General features: G+C 42.4%; 1 protein-coding gene across 4 annotated transcripts in view; it reads right to left on the bottom strand.

The window, feature by feature from the left end:
* The window catches only part of IFT43 (intraflagellar transport 43), a 70,327-nt gene that overhangs the window by 5,121 nt on the left and 40,319 nt on the right, over positions 1–24,887 (bottom strand). For all 4 annotated transcript variants that reach the window (XM_015418365.1, XM_015418366.1, XM_015418368.1 and 1 more), the window contains 2 exons: positions 21,520–21,555; positions 19,864–19,910 (listed from right to left, as the gene is read on the bottom strand). In XM_015418365.1, the coding sequence (XP_015273851.1) occupies positions 19,864–19,910; positions 21,520–21,555 (83 nt within the window). The remainder of the gene's footprint in view (positions 1–19,863; positions 19,911–21,519; positions 21,556–24,887) is intronic.

Below are 24,887 nucleotides of genomic sequence, written 5' to 3'. Positions count from 1 at the left end.
TGGCAACCTGTTTTAATATTACCCAAAGACCACCTCTGCAATGGTGTGGCAAAGGAGGTCAAATCTCATCTCAGCCAGCAAAGAGTGAGGACAAAGATGATATTTTAAAAAACATAGCTGGGGTTAATGTTTAGATTGACATGAAGTTTCCTCAGTTTTTGCCTTGAAACACTGTTAGCTATCTCTTCGCACTGTTTTTGCAGAGCACAACAAAGAACTGCCTCTAAACAGCTTTTTAAAAAAGATTTAATAACTTGGGGTCACACAACAACATGGCAAAGAGCATGGTAATTGCTTGTGGCCACACACTAATCAGCAGGAGCTTGTGACTGTTATAAAACCACATTCTAGTCAGAACTGAATGTGCTAACTGAAGGAAAGAATCACACATTCTCAGTGATAAAAATACCTGGAGTCTACATACTGGCAGCAAAACAAGGTAGCCCTGAAAACAGATTTACAACCTCAAAGGATAACATGTCAGCTGTGCACTGTGAAAATACAAACAAACAAATCCATAGGCCCAAATACAGACAAGTAACCATTTTATTGGTGTTTGCATTTCATTTTGTATAGTTCAAACACCTCTATGTTCTTTATTCGATACTATATTAGTTTCCATTGGATTCAATGGAAAATATTTTCAGCTGTAGGTTCCCCCCCCCACACACACACACAGTTAAAATGACATATTCAAGAACTGGGCCTGTAACCTGTCTGCCTTCCTTCTGGCTTGACACTTCTGTCTCTCACACACACAAAGAAGGAGCGCACGGTCTCCATCTTTGTCCACCATGGATGCAGGACATGCATTCTGCATCTGTATTCATCCTAGCTAGTTAGATTAGATTCTATCCCTCTCAATTTACACTATCTAGAATGTAGTTCCTTGAATAAAGGACTCTTATTAGTTTGAAACTGACAAGTAGCTCAGTGTAACTCGGTAACTTTGCTAGCATACACAGTACTGAGAAGCTGCTGCTGTGTGTAGCCTACTACACTCTGCTACATTATAGAGATTCCCGGCTGTACCATACCAGTGAATCTAACAGTTCAGGCTGTTTCCAATTTCATCAGCAACTGTAGTGTTCAAAACAAAAAAACTGGCTGTTTGTAGCTCTGCCCTCTCTGTAGCCTCTTCTGAAATTAATATTCAAGAGCTGGAAAGATGCCCTGCTTGTGGAGTTTGATGTCCAAGATTGGGTCTTTTTAAAAAAAAGAATGAATAAATTTGGTTTCCTTTACAGCTCCGAGGTGCACAGTCCCATCTTTCCATCCGCTCTGTCTCCCTACAGGCTCCTCTGAACCTGGTGGAGGCAGTGCTAGCCCATCTGCAACAGGTCAAGGGTTAGCCCAGACTTTGACAAGGGGGCTGTTTGGAGCAACCCACACAGTGGGATTCCTCTCTAATTGGCTGCCTGGTAAAGGGGCTGAATCAAACAGAGGCTGAAGCAAGAGCCAAGCTACAGCAAAAGGCAGCAACAGCTTGGACTATCTCAGCAGAACACTACCTTCCAGGTCCCCAGCCACCTAAGTAACTGCTGCCTACAATGGAGTGGCTTTCAAACAGCAGCAAAGAAGATGAAAAGGGGCTGAAGCACCCATGGCTAACTTCATCTTCAGCACAGAGGAGCGCATGATATAGTCACTATATCTGGGCTCTACCCTAGAAAGCCCTGTCACCAGTCATGGAAATCCTGCATAAGTGCAGTTCCTAGTAGAGGTTCCCAGCCTGTGGCTGAGCATCCCATGAAACAGTGATTTAAGAAAGACAGCATGTTGGAAAATAACTCAGTGAAGCATCTAAGACCTAACTCCATAGGAATAAGCAGACCTGAGGTTCAAGTCCTGCTCAACTGTTACATATTTACTTGGGCTTCTTTTAGGGGCAAGTTCTTGCATAAAGACAGTTGGCTCTCCTGAGAGATTCTGAATGGGTTTCCAGGGATGCTAGGCCTATAATTGGTAGAGGATGGATCCTACCACCTTATGCAAGAGGGAAGAGAGGCAATCTTGCACAATTCTGCTTCTCACTGCAGCCCTGTCCAATGTGGCTTTTTGGCCATGAAGATCACATGATCCCCAACACAGCAAAGGGATGGGGGTTGAAGTGCAAACAATTTTGAAAAACAATGACTCCTGGAGTTCCTGGAAATTCTCCCAACCTTTATAATTTCACTGCTTGGCCAGATTGTTCTGAAGACTGATCCTGCCATATTCAGTGGTTACCAGAGAATGGAAACTCCTTCATCCTCAATTATAACTACAATGCACACCTTTGATGCTGCACAAATAGAAAACTGTAACAGCAGTATATGCGTTAAGTGGAATTTTGGAGGATGGGGAGGGAGGGTAGCCACGATCCTCCATGAGTCTCTCTCTTTACTTAGGTTTCCACTGCAAATTGTTGCTGGCCTTGATTGTACATTCCTCATACTTGGGTTCTTCACTGTTGTACAATCCACCCAGTTCACCAGCAAAGGTGGTCTCAGACTTGGTTACTCCCAGGCTCATTGTTCTGTTCAACATGTTTACAAAAGACATATGCTGGATTTAATATTTTATATTCAATAACTGTCTGGTGGTCTGGGATAGGGGCTAGATATTCAGCCTGTGCCATGGTCAGACCACTATCTGCTAACAGCCCCCCTCCAAAAGGAATGGGGAACAACTTAGAATGGTCCACCTCCAAAGACTGATGGATCTGTTCAGATTTGGGGAGGGCCTGGGGTAGTTTGAAAGTTCAAATAGTAACTCTGATGAAGCTTTAGGAGGCAATAGACAGGGCTGCTCCTTAGGAATCTGTCCCATCACCTTACGACAGGCTTTGATCACCATGGTTTACTGGAGAGACATTTAGAATGCTGCTGATAAAAAAATCAGGCTGAATCTAACAGGGCATGCTACAGAGGTCATTTAAGGGTCTATGAGGTGGTGATGATAGCAGGGAAAAGTGTTATTTCACTGTATTAGCAGAATCACCTCTAGTGCAACTGATGACTCTGACTGTAGAGTCTCAAAAGAAGAAGAAATTGGCAATTAGTTGTGATATTTTTGCATAGTTCTTTGCTTACAAATGCTCTCAAACCTACTCTGATGATAATTTGCAATAAGTTCAAGTAGTGGTGGTGTCTGTGGCACCATCTGAGCCTTTTATGGATAGCTTCAGTTTGCAATTCCTAAGTCTTGAGAGAGTTGAGGTGTTACAACGGGCCCCCCTCTTTGATCCTGAACCTTGTCCAACTTGGCTGTTGAAATCTTGCCAGGATAGGGTGAGAGAGCCCCCCACCGAAGATCATTTAATATTTTGTTGTCCAACTGGATGTCTCCTAGATATTTGAAGGAACTTGTCATTTGTACTTATTTAAAGAAGGCCCCTGTAAAAGAAGGTAGTGGCCAGATTGTTGTCATGACCCTTCATTTTGTGATCTCAATCTTCACCTGTTATACCATTTTGGAGAAATGTCTCCCCCTGTCTAAAGGCTTATTTACCAAAAGAATTAAGTGAGCCTCACTCAGAGGGTGCGTGAGAAAGACAAAGGAAATTAGATTGGCTGGGTGAAAGACAGAAGAAGACTGTGCTTACTTTACTAAGTATCAGTCATGGAATATAATGATCAGCTAGTTGGACCATGGAAAGGTGAAGCCTTGGCACAAAAGGAAGGAGAGATGAATCAGTCAGGATCAATTTGCTTCACAGCTACTGCTCTAAGAATCCAATCAAAGTACCATGCCCAGGTAGCTGGTCTGTATCTAGCCTAACAAAAAATTATTTGGCAAAGCTCAATCTATAGCTAAAGGAGGTCTTTCCCAATAGGTTCCCATGCAATGGTCACTTCCAGGCTTGATTACTGCAATTTACTCTACGCAGGCTTACCCTTGAGGTTGACCTGGATATTACAACTGGTGCAAAACGCAGTGGCACAACTGCTGATGTCAACACCTGTGCAGGTTCACAGGTGGCATGTACTCCGTCAGCTGCACTGGTTACCAGTCGGGTACCGAATTAGCTTCAAGGTGTTGGTAATAACTTTCAAAGTCTTATATGGCCTGGAACCAACACATCTGAGGGACTGCCTCTTCCTGTATACACCTCAAAGAGCATTACACTCTAAGGATCAACATCCCCTGGTGGTCCCTGGCCGTATAAGGCTTTGAAAGGCCCTGGCCCCTGCCTAGTGGAACATGCTCCCTATTGAGATCAGGGCCCTGCGGGATCTTCATCAATTCCGCAGGGCCTGTAAGATGGGGCTGTTCCACTAGGCCTCTGGCTAAGGCAGCAGGAGCCCATATATGGCCTCCTCGAGGTTGCTGTCACCCACCGATAACTGGCCATTATTTCATCTGTACCAATGGGCCAGAATCTCTAATAGCCAGCTGATTTCTGCTGTTAAGCTATAAAGATTTCCCTTGCTTGAAAGCTAGTCAAATCCGACTCTAGGGGGGCGGTGCTCATCTCCGTTTCCAAGCCGAAGAGCCAGTGCTGTCTGAACTTTTCCGTGGTCATGTGGCCGGCATGACTAAACGCTCAGGCACACAGAATGCTGTTACCTTCCCACCAAAGTGGTACCTATTTATCTACTTGCAATTTCTCGCTTCCAAACTGCTAGGTTGGCAAGGAGCTGGGGCCAGAAACGGGAGCTCACTCTGTCATGCAGCACTCTGGTCTTGAACTGCTGAGCTACTGACCTTCCAGTTTGCAGCTCAGCATCTTTCTAGCTGGGCGTTAAAACTTAAATCAGCAGCTCCTGTCATGGCACCAATAGAGATGATGTAAGAGAGGCCTCTCTGTTATGCCTGGCTATTTTGTGTAACTGAGTCCAGTTTCAGGTCTATGGTTCATTCACAGAAGACATGTGTCAACTGACATGTTTACAGACCACACACATTTGCACCACAAATTCTCCATTTTTAGGGGAAGTGACTGAGAGAGTTCAATTCAAGGAGCCGGTCTTCATCTTTAAACACCTACATCATTTGCAGGAGTGCCTCTTCCAAAGTGTCCCTATGTGACACCTCTGGCTCAAGATCTGCTTCGTGTGCCTTCCTACAGACGAGCGTGGACAATTGCAGGTCACACCTGAGCCTTTTCTATGGTAGCACCCATATTATGGAGCAGTGAAGTATGTCAAGAAGGCATCTATACTGTTAAAGTTTTAGGAAACTGTACAAGGACGATGTATTCAAGAAAGTTTTTAATCAATGGTTTCAGTTGTGGGGATAGTCGGTGTTGTGATACTGATATTGGTGATTTGTAACAGACTTGAATATTTATTAGCATTTTATGGTTATAATTTGGTTTTGAACTGATTTTGTAAATTGATTTGCAAAGAAAGGTGGGATAGAAATGTTTTCAATAAGTAACTGGCTGGCTCCACTCCATTTCCAACACAGGACAATGAGGGGCTTTAAAAGCAAAGGAATCCAACTAAGTTTTGCATTTTAACAGCACAAAACTTGAACCAGCCACAATTCTAATTTCTCTGCTGCTGCAAAACTTTGTTTTACTGAATGCTGTTACCTTATGCACCACGTTTGGGGAATTTTAAACAGGCAAATGGAAGAAGGTCTGATTGAAGATGAAGTTAAGTGAAAGAAATTGGTCTCATTTAGCACATGACAGGATTCATCTGTGTTCTCAAGTCCACTGAGGTAGCATCATGGGCGTTTCATATTCATGAGCTGCTGCGACACTGTGTCCCCGCATTTACAAAGCACCGTGTTCAGCAAATTCTGTCCCTGTGGACATCCCATGCATTTCATGGTCTTGTCAGAGAGACATCAAACACTCTAGTAACCAAATAGCAGAAAATGGCTTTAATTATTGCATCTCAATCCAATAATTCTTCCCTCTAACTAGAAAAAAGAAGAATAAAAATAGGGGAGTGGAAAGCAACAGGCTACAGACTTCAAAAATTGCAAGGAACAAGGGACAGAAGCAGCTTCTGTTGAACACACAAACAACATTGAGCGTCCTCCCCCTGTGACAGCAGTCAGCCAGGAGATCAGGCACAAGCACCCCAGCCTCTCTGGACCACTAGCTACACCTCACTAGAACACGTGGATTAGGGTTATACTTTGCTCTTCTAGGGTCTGGCCGATAGTCACTTGTGGTACCCTTTGGAAAAATGAGAAGTGTTTAAAATATTTATAATGAAAGCCAACTCTAAAAAGATGAAGGAAGAAATCAAAGTAGAGCATAAGTGTTATTCATCTTGCTGAGAACCCTTATGAAAGGTTTGGAAAGGGTCAACATAATCAAGATATTCTATAAGGAGCTGTAGAACTGGGGTCCCCAATCTTTTTGAGCCTGCGGGCATCTTTGGAATTCTGACACAGCACGGTGGGTCCAGCCACAAAATGGCTGCCACAAATTGGCTACTACAGGAAGGGGAGCCTGCGATACAATGGCTGCTGCAGCTTAATTTTAGTCACACAGTGAAGATCTTTCTACTATGGTGATAGCTGCTGCCAAAGCAAAGTTTTTACACAAGCAATCAAATCGGCCAATCAGAGGCCTTGCTGGGCCAAAGCCCCACCTACTTCCAAAAAACCCTTGGTGGGCACCAAGAAAGGTGTCAGTGGGTGCCATGGTGCCCAATGGGCACTACGTTGGGGACCCCTGCTGCAGAAGATCTCATCATTGTTCTCACCCATGTATTGCAAAGCTAGATAGAAGCTTTCAAGAGTCAAAGCTCCCTTCATCAGAGAGCTTTGACTCTCAAAAGCCTATACTCCAAAAACCTCATTGGTACTGAAGATGATACTGGACTGGAAGCTAGCTCTTCTTCTGCAGACCAAGACAGTGACCCTTCTGAAACAGAGCTAGACAGAAGCACTTTATAACATGGGCATAAAACAAAAGCAATCTGTTTCTTCTCCGGAGTCTTCTGTGTAAGGCTAATACTTGGCCATCTCTCTTTTTTATTTTTAAAGCAGCAAATACACTTCCTCTTAAGCAAGACGAATGTGTTTCCACTGCACGTGAACTGAAGTGAAGTGAGATTGTTCCATAAGAGCACAAAATGTAGGAAGGGTTCATTATGAGTTGACTGACCCCTTCTAGAATCATCTATATATCTAATAGTGAAGTATGGCCCCATATACGGATACCTAAATTGGCAGATCGGGGTCACACTTAGCCAAAACAGATAGTTCTACTAACTTAGGAGACTCCTCAGGTTTGCAGAAAAATTTAAAAAATAAATTGTGTGTGTGTGTGGGTGGGAGAGATGTTACATTGGGCGCATGCACAGACAACAAACCTACCTCCTCTGGTGGCAGTTGCAATGGTGAGGTTGATCGGAGCCATGCCAGGCCCCACAGCGGAGACCAAATGCCATGCTGGGCTCAGTGGAGCTGTGCTGGGCAGGAGATGTGGTGGGCCTGGTGGCAAAGGTGTGGGGGAGAGCTGAAGGTGGCAATGTAGGCCATGGGGGGGGCAGAAGACATGGTGGGTCTGGCAGTAGAGGCTGGATGCCTCACTGGGGAGAGCTGGAACTGCCCCCAGCTTGCTGGCACTGAAAGCAACGGGGGGCAGGAGATGCAGCAGGCTTGGTGGCAAAGCCATGCTGGGATCACTAGGGGCAGAGGTGGTGATGGGAGCTGAAGCTGGGCTTGCCAGCAGTGGAGGCAGGAGCTGAGGCAGGCTCCCTGGGAGCAGCAGCGATGATGGGGGGGGAGCTGGGACTAAGAGGGAGAAGGGATCCCCCACGCTAGTATCATGGGTTCCCACTTGTATATTCTAACAGCAAAGTTGACCAAACTTGAGAATACTTAAATTTGGTGACTGATGCTGTCAACTGACAAGACAGCTCTTTATGTATTTATTTATTTATTTATTATATTTATACCCCGCCCTCCCCGCAAACGGGCTCAGGGCGGCTTACACAGGAACAAAGTGCGTACAATATATAAACAGTTAAAATTCCCTATAAATAAACCAATTAAAATTCAAATCTATCGGAGCACGGCTAAACTCCCAACATCTTGCATAGCAGAAGGGCCGACCAGGACCACAGCTAGATGTTACCCAGCCCTCCGGCAGTGTCGCTGTATAATGGAGCGGTGGTGGTAGTGGCAGTGGCGGCTCCTACTCAAAAGCCTGGCGGAAGAGCTCCGTCTTGCAAGCCCTGTGGAACTGCGCAAGGTCCCGCCAGGGCCCTGATCTCCAGGAGCCGCCACTGAAAATGACCTGGCCCTTGTTGCTGCAAGCCTGGCCTCCTTAGGGCCCGGGGTCACCAGACAGTGTTGTGACCCCGACCAAAGTGCTCTTTGGGGAATATATGGGGAAACGCGGTCCCTCAGATATGTCAGGCCCTGGCCATGTAGGGCTTTAAAGGTAAGAACCAGCACTTTGAATCAAATCCGGTATGCTATAGGCAGCCAGTGCAGCGCTTTCGGCACAGGTCGGGTGTGCTCCCATCTAGGGGCGCACACCAACAGCCTGGCCGCAGCATTCTGCACCAGCTGCAGCTTCCGGATTTGCAATAAAGGCAGCCCCATGTAGAGAGCGTTACAGTAGTCTGACCGTCGCATGGATCACTGTAGCTAGGTCATTGCGGTCGAGGTAAGGAACCAACTGCCGTACCAGCCAAAGATGGCAAAAGGCTGATCTGGCAGTGGCTGCCACCTGGGCCTCCATCGTTAAGGTGGGGTCCAAGAGCACTCCCAAGCTCCTAACCTCTGACGCTGGCACCAATGATGCCCCATCGAAGGTCGGAAGCAGGAGTCCCAACCCCAGTCCGGTCTGACTCAAGCACAGGACCTCCGTCTTCACCGGGTTTAATTTCAGCCTGCTCAGTCTGAGCCACCCAGCCACCCAGTCTGAGCCACCTCTTTCAACAAACCTGAAAAAATTGCAGAAAATTCTGGGGGGAAAATACACTGAGGGTTAAAAAACCCCAAATGATCAAAGTAGCAACTGTAGCTTTAAGAAACTAATTCCTTCAGTGGCTGTTGCTAGGCAACCACAGCATACTAGTTTTGTTTTTTCTGAGTAAAAGGTGGGGACACGGCAGTGTCCTATCCAGTCCTATTTTGGCTTTTGAGGGAGGACTCATCAGAGCAAGGCCTGGCAGCAGCCACTGGGTGACTTGATACCATCTGACTTATATGACTCACCTAGGCCTGTCTGTTACTACTCAGCAGCAGCCACCCTATGAAAGCCATGTGGTGTAAGCTTCAGTCTGTTTACACACATCCAGTGCATCACCAATCACATGTCTAAATTTGAATATCTGGTATTAAATGAGAACACTAACGCAACATGATTCTAAAACAGTAGAAAGGCAACATCTACTGGCTGCTCTAATGGTGCTGTATCAAATAAGCAAGATGAAAATTATTTAAATGGATAAACTTGTATATTAATGGCTCATATTTTGACCAAGGTAAATGTTTAAATAAATCAGTATGTTTTAGCATAGCAAAATGTTTGTAAAAATTTACTAATTATCATTTTTTCCCCATAAGGAAATGTTATAGAGACTGGATAAGTTTTTTAAAAAAACAAGTACATGGAATAGCAAGAGATTTCAGTTGTTCGCATATTAATTGTATAAATGTTGCCTGAAGGCATGAGGCAAAAGACTACATCTGGAGGTGCCATAAATTATTACTTCCTGGAGTAGCTAGTTGTGGGCAGTATGCAACAGAAAGTAATCTAGAATTAAGTGATACACACAAACTGGTTCAAGAAGCAAGCACAGCTGGAACACTATCCCACAATTAACATAATTAAATTCAACATTTCTGAAGGCAGGGTTCTCAACTAACTACTATTTAACACAATTTAGGACCCTCATCAGAACATAGATAAAGGAGGCTGCTACTCAGGTGCCTAAAAATGCCTTGATCATGCTTTAATACACCACACAATAAAGGTATACCCTTAAGTTAAAACAGAGCAACAAAAACAAAGCATGAGAAAAACATCAGTGCAGCAAAAAAAGTTTGTATGGGGAGCTATTACAAGCTAAACTCTTTAAAATAATTTGTATTTAACCATATTATTAACCACTGCCATCCGTAGAGTATTTCTTCTACAATTGAATCATACTATCCATATAAGACTTTAGCATGTTGCAAATTCAAAAAAGCAATAAAAAATCACATCTTTTAATTTTGTCAAACTTTTATATGTCTAGATATCTGTAGCACTTGGGCTGTACGCAAAACAGGCATCAAAAAGTAACAGCAGTAAAAGTATAGTCCAATTGAGAAAAATGTGATTTTGATACAGTGGATGTAAAGGACTGCATTTAGAGGTTTCTCAGAATTTCAGAACACCCCCCCCCTCGAGAAAATTAATTAACCACTGCATACAAGGGAATGCCTTTGGATGTCTTAGCAGATGCTTAAGATACAGGAAACCAGTTGGCAGGAATAGTTGGAAGTGGGGAGAATATTATAAGGATACAAACAACTCTGACACAGATTGTGAGTGCAGAGACAAACCTCATAAAACTGAATGATAAAACAATGGAATTCATTCTTAATTAAGAACAAAGATGTGGGAAAATAATCCAGAGATTGAGCAGAGAATGTTTTTTATTACCTACCTTCTGCAGCAGCAGCAAAGCATCCCAGTGGGTGTGCCAGGTAGCATCAGGAGAGCCCCGGGGGCTACACCAGCAAGGAAGTGGGGGGACCCCTCTGTTGGGAGTCTCGATGGGGAGGCGCAGCAGGTGAAGCTAGGAGCATCAGCTGTGAGGGTGGGAGGGCCTCGGGGAGTTGCAGCCGGCATGGCAGCAGAAGCCTTGAGGGCAAAGGGGCTTCGGGAGCTCCCATGGGCCAGCAGCAGAGGCCTAGCGCCACACTGGTCTCACCTGCATCAATGTTGGAATTTGGGAGGTGGGAGCATGGAGGTCCAGCAGCAGAAGCCTTGAGGGCAGAGGGGCTTCAGTAGCCATCGTGGGCCTGGTGGCAGAGGCCTGGAGATGTGCTGGGCTTGCTGGCATCAATGGTGGGGGATGGGGGGACGCATTGCAATGTCGGGGGGGAGCGCAGCAGCCTGGTGGGAGTGACTGCAACAGTGGTGGGGACAGGAGCCCACAATACTTGTGAGGGGAACTTCGTGAGGGAACCTTCTCTTAGCTGGCAGTGACTGGGGGGAATAAAGTTAAGAGGGGGAAGGGTTCCCCAACCCTGATTATCGTGGGTCCCCACTTGTTAGTATCTAATGCAGGCATTTTTTTATATATTACAGTTTATTGAATTTTGGGGGGTATATAGGGGTATGGAAAGGAAAGGAAACAAAGATAATAAGCCTTCTGCATATAAATCTTCTCCACTTGTCATTTCACATTACAAAAGGATAGACTATGAAATTTTAAAATTTCATAGAGCTTTCTGCTTCTTCATATCATATCATCAAAGAATTCATATCTTTATGTTTCTTTCTTATCCAGTTGTAAAAAGGAGACCATAGTCTGAGGAAATCTTTTCCCATTTGCCTTTTTAGCATCAAAGTCAATTTATCAATTTCCAAACTTTCCATAGTCTTCACTATTAAGCCTAGTTCAGAAGGTATTGTTGGAAGTTTCTAAAGGGTTGCAAATAAGATTCTAGCTGCTTACTATATGAATTATAAAGTATCTTTGATTTTTGTCAAAATCATCTGGTATACAATTCAGTAAAAACAACTGTGGTTAAAAAGGTATTGAAGTCTGCAGAACTGTTTGTATAAATGTATGGACCATAACCCAAAACTTAAGTACAATTTCGCATGTCCACCACATATGGTAAAATGTACCTACATTTTTTTACATTTCTAGCAACTATTTGGCATGTTTATATACATTTTAGCTAATCTATCTGGTGTTAAATACCATCTATAAAACATCTTATAAAGATTTTCTTTAAATGCAACCGATTTAGTCATTTTCACATTCACCTTCCACAGTTTTCTCCACTGTGCAAGTTTAATATTATACCCTAGATTTTGCATCCATTTAATCATGCAGTCTTTAACCACTTCATCTTCCATTTTCATTAAAAATACATACATTTTCTTAATCAACTTATCATTAGATGTATCATTAGATGTACATAACAATTTTTCAAATGCACACTGTTCTAGGTAAAAACCAGATTTTCTATATTTAGCATATCTAGATTCAATCTGAGCCCTTGCCCACCAATCTAAATTAACAACTTGCCTTGTTAGTTCTTCCTTTGTTTTTAGTGATCCTTTACAATTTAAAAGATCTTCATATCTAAGAATTTTGTCTAGTGAAATTAAGCTTGGTTGTGAAAAGGCTTCGAGAGAAGAGACCCATCTTGGAATTCTAGAATATATCAATGGTAAGATCTTTTCCCAGGTTGATAACAAAGATTTTCTAATTAGATTATTTTTAAAGTATTTATGCCCAGCCTTTTTCCCATACCAAACAAAAGCATGCCAACCTATCTTTAAATCATGCCCTTCTAAAGCTAAAAGTCTTTGGTTTTCAAGCAAAATCCAATCTCTCATCCAGACCAAGCAGGATGCTCTATAGTATGTCCTCCAATCTGGTAGGGCAAAGCCAGCATTTAAAAAAAGTTTTTGCAATATTTTCAGTTTAATTCTTGGCTTTTTTCCTTGCCAAATAAAATTAGATGTTAGCTTATTCATATCTTCAAAGAAAGATCGATTAATGCAAACCAGAATAGTCTGATATAGAAAGATGATACGTGGCAATATGTTCATTTTAACAGCTGCAATCCTTCCTATCAAAGATAGATGAAGCCCTTTCCATCTTTATAAATCTTTCTTAATTTATTGGAGCAATTTCAGGTAGTTATCCTTCATCAAAGAACTACACTTTGGAGTTAAATATATTCCCAAATACTTAACTCTTTTTTCCAACTGGAGTCCTGTTAAATTAATTAACTCCATTTTTTGAGTAGAGGTCATATTCTTTGTTATAACATTTGTCTTCTGGTTGTTTATTTTCATCCCAGCCATTTTTCCATATTCTTTAATATTGTTCAGTAGTTGTTCTATAGAGTCTGCTGGGTCCTCCAGGATAAATACTAAGTTGTCCATAAAAGCTTGTAACTTATACTTATGACCTTTAAGTGAGGCTCCTTTGATTGTTGGATCTTTTCTGATAGCTGTTGTCAAAACTTCCAAAGTTAGAATAAATAGAAGTGTTGATAAAGGACAACCTTGTCTTGTCCCTTTTTCTGTCAAAATAGTATCCGTCAAATCACCATTTACCTCGCTTTCTGTTTCGTATAAATAGCTTCAATTACTCTTATAAAATCAGTCCCAAATTTCATTTCTTTCATCTGTTCAATAAGAAATTGCCAACCATTTCCATTTCATTTATTAGCTTCATTGACCCGAGGTCTTAAGCCAAACATGCAAACAACAAATATAAAATGCATTACATAAAATTACAAGATATTTAGACAGAACGCCTTTACAATAAAAGCTAGTAAACATGCTCTCAATCAGTAACATCACACCACATTTTATAAACTTCAATGAATTCTATAAAATCCCATGATATTATGGAAATTAGTTTTAAAATTTTAAAATTGTATACAAAAGGTACTCATAACAAGAAATGGTTTCTTCTTTCTTCTACCTAAGAAATTGCCAACTAACATTGTCAAAGGCTTTTTCAGCATCCAAGAACACCAGAGCCATCTGTTTCTCAGGATGGGCTTCATAGTATTCTAGTATATTTAAAACCATTCTAACATTGATCCTTAATTGCCTTTCAGGTGACAATCCTGTTTAGTCTTGGTGTATAATTTCTGATAGAATTTTTTTCAATCTCATAGCCAAAATTGATGCAAAAATTTTATAGTCACAATTAAGCAGAGAGATAGGTCGATAATTCTTAATTTCTTTTGGGTCCGTTTCTTCTCTATGAATCAATGAGATAGTTGCTTCTGTCCAAGATTCAGTTAGAACCCCCTCTTCTACAACTGTCATGATCATATTCTTATATGGTAGAACGATAATATCTTCTAGTGCTTTATAATACTCTGCCTGTATCCCATCCGGGCCTGGAGCTTTCCCCATATTTTGCTTTTGTATAGCTTCTGTAATTTCCATTATTGTGATGGAGTCATTAAGATATCTCCTGTTCTCTTCTGATAGTAAAGGAAGATCCTCCTTTTGTAAATATTGTTTTTGGTTTTCCATTGGTATTTCCACTTCCCTATATAATTGCTTATAAAAAGATTGCACAATTTTCTTCAGTTCTTCCTTCTGGAATTTCTCTTTCTTATCACCATCATACAAGGAGTGGATCAATCTCTTTTCTCTTTCCTTTCTAAGTTTATAGGCTAGCCATCGCCCTGATTTATTTGCTCCCCTACCATGATTATCGTGGGTCCCCACTTGTTAGTATCTAATGCAGGCATTGACCATTTGGAAAAAGAAAGCCAGTGATGGTCTGGAATTTTTTTGCAATATTCTGCAATAAAGAATAAAGAAGCTGATGTTTATCCTAGTGGACTATACAACATCTGTCATGAGGCATTTCCACCATGTTCTTGCTGCATCTATCTAGGCCTATGGCCTAGGAGTTCAGCTGGTTAAAAGGACAACAGAAAAGAGTGGGGTGAGGGGATATAGAAAGACATGAGATATATAATGCTTGGTGCATTCTAAAAATATTAAAAAGTTTGTTCACCTGATCACTTTATAAGAAAATAAGAGTTCTTTCATAAAGTTAACATAGGCCCCGGTCACACGGGCAGGAAACTGCAGAGGAGAAGCGTGGCTGTTTGCCCTGGGGCAAACTACTGCGCAGTTACGTGATCAGACCTCCTGTGGAGGTCCTGTGGAGGTACCGTGGAGGTTCCATGGCAAGGGAGAGGTGCCGATCACAGGACAAGCCGGCGCACAACGAAGAAGCGTGCGCCGCGGCAAACTGTTTTTTATTTTTGTGTACATGACAAATGCGCATGCTCCGTTGGGTGCGCATGCGCATCCACAGAGACTTGGACAAAAAAACAACACCTTATTTGCAAGGGGACATGGGCGGGTGCCGGATGCCACCGGAAACGCGATCAGACGCCCGCCCTTGCCCCGCAGTTTCCGGAAACTAGTACCTCCAAGGTACTAGTTTTTTGCCACGCAGTTTCGGCTGGAAGCCTCGGTTGAGCCACGGGAGTGCTACGCTTCCCAGATGTGCTGGTGAGATCGCGCCCGGAAACTCCGTTTGTTTTCCGTCTCACTTGTGTGGCTTCTGTTACGTGTGACCGCAGCCATACTGTGGGTTTAAAGCAAACCAGTGTGTAGTCTTCCCTATGACTAGAATGTGCAGGGTACATGAACAAGGAAGGGAAACAAAATTTCCTTCTGTAATGGTACAGATCAGTAGTTTTTGCCTTAATATGTGGCAGCAAAAGCAATCCCAATATCTCCTCCCATTGAATTATATCAGTGAGCAGGTCTATCTGATTCTATTTAATCCTCTTCATGTGGAAAAACAAGACAAAACTACATTTCTTTTATGCTACAATCCTTCATTTTTTTAAAAAAAACCCTTATATTTATTAAAAAACGCTGCTTTGATTGGTAGCACTCATGACATTTCCACATCCATAAACCCCTCAGAAGCCCCCTCCCTCCCTGCACATAAGGCCACCAGAGCTGACAGCCAGCTAGGTTTGATCACAGCCATTCTGAATCAGATTTTCATAAGACAGATGAGGAGCCTAGCTGCTGCTTTCTTTCTCACTCCTATCAGATGAGAAACTGATGGGGAGGGGGGTGGGACAGGTCCTGAGGGAACAACACTACAATCAAGGGCTATGCGGTTCCCTTGCTGTCCCTCTACAGCTGCAATTTTCAAAAGAGCTTGCCTTGGGCACTTTCAAATGATGGCGTCTCAATTCTGTAATCATATTTCAAGAGCTTTTTCTTAAAGGGCCTTTTAGGTAAACCTAGTCTGTCAACTACACTTATGGACTGAACAACACAGCCCAAGTATGACTGTATTTAGTTAGTTTCACAGGATTCTGACAAGAAGAAGTTGTATGCCAAGACCCACTAAGCTTATTTCTAAACACATGAACTTATTGTCCTGTCTGTTTGCCATGATTCAGTGGTAGAGCATTTGCTCTGCATGCAGGTCTCATGGTCCAGTCCCTCATATCTCCAGTTAAAAGGTTCAAACAGCAGGTGATGTGAAAGTGCTCTACTTGAGGCTCTAGAGAGCTGCTGTTAGTCAAAGCAGACAATGCTGACCTTGATAGAGCAATGGTCTTATTCATGTGCTCCTAACGATGTGCTTTACATGACTCTGAGTCTTCTAAGCTCCTGTGCAAAGTCCCCAGGTCAAGAGGGAAGCCAAAAGCTCTCTTGTAATACCTTAATGTCTTGCCTCAGAAGTGTCATCATCCTTTGGCTATGCTACAAAACCATCACACTGTCCTGATGTGCAGCCGTTGCTAAACAAGACCCCACACAGATGAAATCAACAGGCCTGGTGACAATCCAAAGTCGTGCATACATCCAAGTACAAAATCAAAATAGGACTGAAAGGTACAATCAAACATTAATTGACCTGCCTATTCACCTTGTTCCTCACATGTCTCCCACCTTTGTTCTAACAATGGTCTTTTGACCCAAATGCTTCCTATTTTCCCCAGCTTTACACAACAGAATCCTAGACCTGCCATAGCCTTGTTGCTTAGCCATTGTGCCTTCACAGTACTCAGCCACTGTGGTCTGTAGAAGAAAAACACAGTTGGTTATGACTTGAAGGTATCCTATCTGCTTTGACCTTCCATTTGTAAGAGTAGACAAAGAAACCACAATACTTGAGTTTTTTAAAGGACAAAATTAATCTGAACCATAAGAAAGACCCAAACCCTTATGTGCTTATTATTAATAAAATACCTGGTATCAGGACAGGCTGTAGCTATATGCAGTCAGGAACACAACTGAGGTGGGAAGGCAAAACCTGCCCTCGACACTGGAAAACTTTGTGTCAGGAACGGGAGTGGGTTAAGTTTTGCCTTCACTTACGACTTTCCTCCCACTGCAGCTCATTTATGGGAGATGCCAGACTTGCCCATACTCCTGCTGCTGGAGATTCTGAAGCCCCAATTTATAACATCTCTTCCCCCCAACCAACCCTTTAAGCTATTTCAAGTGCTCAATTCCTCAAAAAGCATACAGATGTAAAGAGTGGGGCATTCATGAAAAGGAAAGTGCAGGGTATTGCTGGGAATCAAATGAGAGTGCCTGCTAGAAAGAATCACAGTCTGCTACGGTCCGCACACCCAAGAACTGTAAGAATTTGTCTCTTATCTATAGCTTGGAAACCAAAAAGGGACACAGAAACAAAATTCTGTTTTTGACCTACAAAAAAGGGTCGAAGACCATCCTTTTCAAAATGTTTGTGGCATAATTTCCCTTAAGTAGCTCTAGAGAGGCTTAGAAGAAGCACCTGGCTGTGTGGAAAGGATGCTCAACAGATAGCACTTTTCTATTTCCCCTGACAGCCTGGCATCTCCCATCTCATCCAGCTCCATTACTGTGCTGAGTTCAGCCACTACTGCCCATTTCCCCTGTTGACATGGATAGAAAATTGAGCAATTACCCTTAAATGCCTCTGTCTCAGATCCCCCAGATTGCTACAAACATAATATTAAGCCCTCAATTGCCCCTGGCCAAAAGTGGTTTAACCAGGCCTGTCCTTTAGGAATTAAACAATTTTTGTTGCTTGCAAGAGTTTATTATTCCTAAGGTTGTCACTATATTAAATCCTATTAAAGCAGGTTTCCCATGGTGCAGTAAGTCACAGACCTTCTCTTTGAGTCTCAGAACGAAAGGGCTTGGATGGAAACATGACAAAAGAAGTGGAGGAGCACTGCTGCTTGACTCAGCACGTATTCCTTGTGACATAAAGAGACACATATGCATGTGTGCATACAGAAGCAATGTACTGACATGACTGGTTGCCAATAAACAATAGTTTCATGGGTACAGACTGCCACAGCAAATCTGATACCCACGGCAGAATTTGGATTTTTGAGAAGCTGAGATTTTTAGAAAGGCATGTAAGTCCTCTTGACATTGGAAATACTTTAAAAATGCAGAGGCTGTGCCTACAAAAGGCACCACTGATCAGTGGGAGAGAATTGGGTGCCCTGTGCACTTATTTGTTCCTTTGCTATGTCCTCTAATCACAATACTTCGTAACTATTTTTCAATTGTAGCTGTCCTTCCACTATTGTCTTGTTCATCACTAAGTTCTGCGGAAATGGAAATATTCAGAATGAACCATGCAAACGGAGCGTGTTTATTTTGCATAAATAAACTTGCACCATTTTAAGTGCTGTAGAATTTGAGTTTTTCTCAGCACTACTCTATAGATTTCTTGGCACAGTGCACTACTTATACTACTGTTAATTTTTAGAGACATTTCTGCAACACTAATAGCATGCTATGTTCCAAGTGGGATGAACAGGATAAAAGCATATCATGCATGCCATCAAGGGGGGCAGGTATATGTGTGGGGGATCTTGACTGAGAAGTGGTATAGAAATTGCTTAAATAACTAGTGCCCCACTGCATAAACAGCAGTTTCACTTGCTGATGATGTGAACTAGCCCTTTGTCTCCCTTGAATGCTACCCCAGGGCTGGATCTGAATGCAAGAAACGTGCAGGCTCATCTAGATCAGCGTTCTTCAACTGTTCTAGGCCCAGAACTCACCTTTACCCCTAGGTAGCATAGGATCCACTGAGTTGCAAGTATGTGGTAGGAAGTCACAGGGTCTCCGAACTTGCTTATGCTAAAAATGAAACCTCTCTACTGCTGAGAGACCTCATCTCACTGCCCTGGTGCTCCTCTCAGCTTGCATACAAAGAGAGGCAAGGCACACTAGAAGTAGGTCCTCACAAAAGGCAACAAGAAATGACAGCCAGCTCTATAAGGGCTCACAACCTTGCTGGTAGGACTCCACTACCCACCTGAGGGTTCTAACGTCTGGGATGAAGACTGAACTGGATCAGCCCCTCATTCCATGCCATATGTAGTATTTCTTTATCCTTGCAGGCAAGTTTGGTCAGTCTTTTTTACCTAGATTACAGTGATGGTTTTGTGCCCCTTAATCTAGAAAGTTAGTTTTTCCAGGAGACAAAATCCAAATCATTTCAAGTTTGATGTAGCACCTACTTGGAAGGAGGCAAATGATCTTGCCCGTCAGCTTTCCTGTTGGCTTAGTTAATGTTTCTCTAGGCAAGTGCCTTGAATATCTGCCATTTGTTTCTCTTGGTGAATAAAACTGTTCCTATGTGCTGGAGGCTCATAGCAGTGGTGAAACCAGGCATAGCAAAAGTCCAGCCAGAAAAGTGGAAAACCACAGCTGGCAGCAGAAGACAGACAGACAGCCAACAGACCACCCAGTGTTGCATGTGCCCATCCCCTGCACGTAGGCATGTTGTCAAACAGGGCAGGTTGGATTTTCCAAAGATCATTTTCTACGGTTTCTCTGTTATCGTTTTGGGGAAGACTGAGACACTAATGAACCAAGAAGCACTGGGGTTGTGGAAAAGGAGACACATGTCAGGGGAGACAAAAGCATCCACTAGGAGACATGGAAATGGGTAGTATTATAGTTAAATTGGAAAGTCAAAAAACATTCCACATGTTATGGTTATGGCCACTTATTGCCTTCAAAGCCATGGCAGGTAATTTTCGGGCATCTCCTTCCATATGCTACTGGTCACCACATTACATCTTCTCCAGTTTTGTAGGAGAAGCATTTTGCTTCATACAAGCATAATGAATTCATCGGTTGCCTCCCCACTGGAAATTTCCACTTATCTTATCTCTGCTAGAGAGCCCTCACAAGTGTGAACGTAACATGCTTTCATTTAAGTCAAAAGGGAAGGGTCTTACCTTCTCCATCATCAGAAGCCTCCAGGCTCTGCTGCCTCAGGCGGTGACTGGAAGAAACCACACAGGGAAAACAGCTTTAGAGGTCAGACTGCAATACAGCTAATTCTGAGATCCTGTTGATTACAACCTCCTCTAAGGAACAACAGAAGGAGGGCTGCTCCTTCCTGTACCAGCTATACAGCCTGTGAAATACTGGAGGAGAGGATGTACTTCCTCTGTATCTCTTCCCAAATATGTCACTGCTACAGAACTGTAGACACAATTCTCCTTGCTATGTAGGGCTGTCACACTTCCAAGTGAACTTCAAAGAAATTAAAAGAAAAACCAGTGATTAACTAATGAAAACATCTACAACCCTGTCACTAAGTGAGATACATATCATGTCCATTTAACTGTTTGTGAACTGTTAGCAGCAGAAGGTGCACAAAGAAAAATGATATTTAAGCACAAACGCTTTTTGTCTATTTATAATGCTCATTTTCCTTAAATAAATAACTTTTTTGCTAACCCTTGATCCCCAATAGCACTTTGCAATATTCTCACCATCAGAGTAGCTAAAGAGAGTTTTTTCTTCCCAGGGTGACTTATGTGTTATAAGGGTGACTGATCTTAAAAAATTCACCCCGGGCTAAGAAGAATCCATCCAGGGTGAGCAGAATTCTAGAGTACTAGAATCTTCGGGAATATCAGCTGGTTCTGAATTTTTTTTAGCAATAAGATTTTATGAAAACAGGCTCTCCTTCAAAAGAAATTGTACTGTCACAAATTAAAAAGCTTAAAAAAAAATTAGGAGGCAAGTTAGTGCTCCAGGTGGTATGCAACATGCACTGGCTACATATGCACTGTGGGACTTTCACCGTTATGATACCACCAACCCTCTCCACAGAAAGTAACCCAGATACATGATTATGCTTTTCATCTTCTTCTGCCATTAGGTTAACAAACAGCAAAACATTACTTCATAATCTAAGGGCTCAGTTCATACTTTCAGGAGAATGAGGTGGCAGAAATGCACAGCTTCAGACTGCTGGTGGAAGATCACATTTGGGAAAGCTATCTTATTTTGAAAAGTCCCAGCAAACAATAACTAGAGACTAGAGGAGGGGCTGTGGCTCAGTGTTAGAGTATCTGCTTGGCGTGCAGAAGATCCCAGGTTCAATCCACAGCATCTTGGGTTAGAGGATCTAGCAGCAGGTGATGTGAAAGACCTCTGCCTGAGACCATGGAGAGCTGCTGCCAGTTTGGGTAGACAATACTGACTTTGATGGACCAAGGGCAGCTTCATGTAAGCATAGCAACCAAAGAACAGGGGTAGGACCCTTCTCTCTGTGGTGCTAGTCTTCTGTTTGTAGGAAATTCTGTATGGGAACACTCAAAGCTGGAATCCCTCACCGACACTCTCAAGTGGCAAAGTTCATCCTGCCATCTCAGATGTCTGCCACCTCATTCTCCTGTGTGAATAAGGCCGAATTAGTCCAAGAACACCGATGGCAGAATTTAATTAACCATGCAAAACCAGTACATTAGCAAAGATATACAAAGCCTTAACAGACATGGATGAAAAGAAAACAGAGGCATCACACTGAAAAATGTGTACAGCTGATATTTATGCAGGAAACTAGTAAGTGGATGGGAGGCTGGAGACAGTGAACTTACTCTTCAACTTCTTGCTCTGCATGTTTCTTTCCTGATCTGAAAGACAAGAAAAAGGCCAAAGCTTTACAAAGTGCAGGATTACCTGCAAGGCAGAAGACAAGCTCCAAACAGTTCTCTCAAGATGTCTTTGGAGACAAACATTTCAATACGACACTTTGGGGAAAGCACATAACACAAGCCTCAATGCCAGGGGCTGATTTTAACTCCTAAAGTCCTAAGGAATGAGAGCAGCATGTCAGCAGAAGGTGTGAAACACACACACACACACACACACACACACGTCCCTGTCCTCCCAAGCCCAAGACTGTGGGCAGTTTTCAATGTGGAGTGGGGGAGAGCCATGTGTAGCCATACTATGCCTCTGTGGTAGCATGCAAAATGCACACTTGCCCACTTCATGGCAATGAGGGGTAAATCAGATGTTACTTTTTTTTTTTTTGTATAAACTGTAGCTGCTGAGGCTGTAATTTGAATAGGGAAACTGGTGTGGGAGAAAGGGGCTTTTTAACCCTTTTGCCCAATGTTTCTTTTGAGGGGGAAAGGTGAAAATCACCCTTGCCTACCATTTGCCGTGTATGGGAAAAGACATCGGTACCTCAGTGGTGGTTGAAAAGAAAGGGTGGGGAAAGGGTAAAATTTTTCAGCCAAAAAAAAAAAAAAGTTGAGGAGAAACAGTTTAACATTTCTCTCTCAACATTGAGGGCCATAATTGGGCGGAAAGGTAGAACACAAATGTTTTAAATAAATAAGGTCTCCGACAAAGGAAGCTTTGACTCCTTGAAAGCTTATACCCCCAAAACCTTGTTGGTCTTTAAGGTGCTGCTGGACCCAAATCTAGCTGTTTAAATAAATAAATAAAACATGCCATCCTTCCAGTTAAACCCACAGCTTGAGTAGTGACATTTTTGTGAAAAAGTGCTCTTAAAAATTCATGAGACAGGACAGAATGTAAAATTCCACCTTTAGTTGCAGAAGCTCTACACATATTAGGAACATGTGCACTGTACCATGACAGAAGCACACAACCATACATTTTACAGCATTAAATACTGGGTTCCATGGATGAGCAGACCCCACATCTAGTGATCAGCTCAGCTTTATTAGTGATTCAGCAGATACAAGACTGAAACCTCAGGGCAAGAGCCCTGTTTAAATTGCATGCAAAAACCATACCCAACGCCCAACGATAGGCTATTTACATAACATTAGTTTCTCATTGGTCACCTCCAGAGTCCTGGTGGGCTATTGTTCTAGAGCTCCAAGCTCAGCCAGTCTCTGGTACCCAGTCCCGGAATATTCCAGCCCTAATACATAACATACAGCAAGGGAATCACTCACACTTTTGTTCTTCCTGTTTTCTAGTCGTGCCCAAAAATATGCTGGTTATATACAAAAACATTCTTTTAAATACTGATAGCTGCTGTGAAGCAGATAAGAGTTTTCAAAATCAAATGAACCATTTGTTGGCCTGTTCAATAAAAGGAGGATGACACAGAGGAACAGGGAGAACTGGATAGAACAGAGGTAAGAAATGCTTTCCATCTGGGGACTCTCATATTCTTTACGCACATTCTTATTTTTAAAGTGGTGTCTGAACAGTAGCCAGAGCCGCCAGAAAAGGGTTTGGAATCTTCCACACTCAGAGGGGGGCTGTACTTGTTACTAGTTTGGCTCAGTCACTTGAGATCAGTCCATTCTTCCTGCCATCCTTGGCCATAAATATGAAATTTGCTCTTTAATAGAGCTGCCTTGAGTTAGATGGGGAAAGGCTGAGCCAGATGCCCCATGGATCAGGGAAAACCTGTCTGAGTTATTTGGAGTTCATCATAATAATGTGCTGCTGGAGGAAGGAGGCCGGGTGGGGAGATGGCAGGCAGCTCTCTCCCTCTGTCTCCACCCCAGCAAGCCCAGAACTAATTCAGATCCGATTAAGGATGCTTGTTCAATATTCAAAATGTAAAACATGGAGGTTGCTGAACCAGCACTTTGAAAAGTTAATTAAATGCCAGGTTTCTTTTTAGCAGATACTCCATCACTTGCTGATTGCTTTGACTATTTCACAGGGAAAAGTTTTTAAACTGTGCACTGGAAAATATTCTTTTGGTGATCTTTTGGAGTTGCAGCATCGCATGACATGGAACACCACCTGGGTCTTCCTTTACTACCCCATGCCCTGTTCCAAGGCAGAGCTGTTACCAAGCAACCCTGAGTTGGCACATGCTTCTTTAAGTATGCCTTCCATCCAGAAGTTTCTGTCTCTCCCACAGCTTTGACACAAACATGTTGACAACATAAAGCCTCAGCTGCTACTACTTGTTAATGTGAGATGACCAGGTTACAAAAAGCTTCTTCTTCATGCACCGTATGCAGATCCTTCTGCACTAGCAAGACGGGGCTTTTTAGACGGGCACTGGGCTTGCAGGATAAATGTTTCTAGCACTCAGGCTTTGAAGGACAAATGCTTGGACTTAGAAAAAGTGTTATTGCTAGCTAAGATAATGATTTTTTAAAATTATTTTTATGATGTATTGGCTTTATTATTATTACCTGCCTTAGATTCCACCTTTCTGGTAGAAAGGCAGGTTTATAAAAGTTTTAAATAAATAAATCCTTAACATGTCAATGTATTTGGTATTTTAAGAATTTTAAGACTGGAAAAGGTCTTCTGAAGTCGTCCTTTGACTAGATAGTACCTCAACCATACTTGGCATAATTTGCAAAAGAATTCTGGGAAATGTGCATGAATCCTAATAAAACTGCATGGCTTTACCATTGTGTCTTTGTTGCTTGAAAGGTTTTTCCTGATGTTTAATGTCTTTTATCCTCCATTTCAGTCCCATGATTCACCTTTTTATCCTAACTGAGGATGATCTACAATTTTACTATTTAGACAGACACTTTACACTTAATGGATTCTACCCTTCCATTCATCTCTCCTCACCTCCTGGATTGGAGGAAGGCTGGGATCAATGGAAGGCACCACCACTAGGAGCACGTTAGGATGCAGTCCTATGTTTGCAGAGGTCCTCCAATTCTAACAAAAGGTATTGTTTAGTATAATTTCAAAATTTCAAAAATATAACAGTGAAGTATCAAAGGCAGGTTATATATCTCACCAGTCTCTTTTGCTGTACAAGACATACACCATATCTTCTGCTATTTCACTGCAAAAGTATGTATGTGGCCTTAGCCTCCAGAAAAATTTAGTTAGAGAACATATATTGGGGTTCTCCCCTCTCTTCTATATTCTCATGCACAAACATGGAAGCTCACTATTCTGATCTCAAGAATGCTGGGTTGTTTTTCAAGAAGGAACAATAGAATTCCTTCTTCCTTAATTGGATGAAAATTAAATGAAAAACTACAAT

This window comes from Gekko japonicus, unplaced genomic scaffold (assembly GCF_001447785.1).
Source record: "Gekko japonicus isolate JY-2015 unplaced genomic scaffold, Gekko_japonicus_V1.1 scaffold3, whole genome shotgun sequence".
NCBI lineage: Eukaryota > Metazoa > Chordata > Lepidosauria > Squamata > Gekkonidae > Gekko > Gekko japonicus.
The sequence above is the reverse complement of the archived record's forward strand: the minus strand, read 5'-3'. Positions and strand labels throughout refer to the sequence as shown.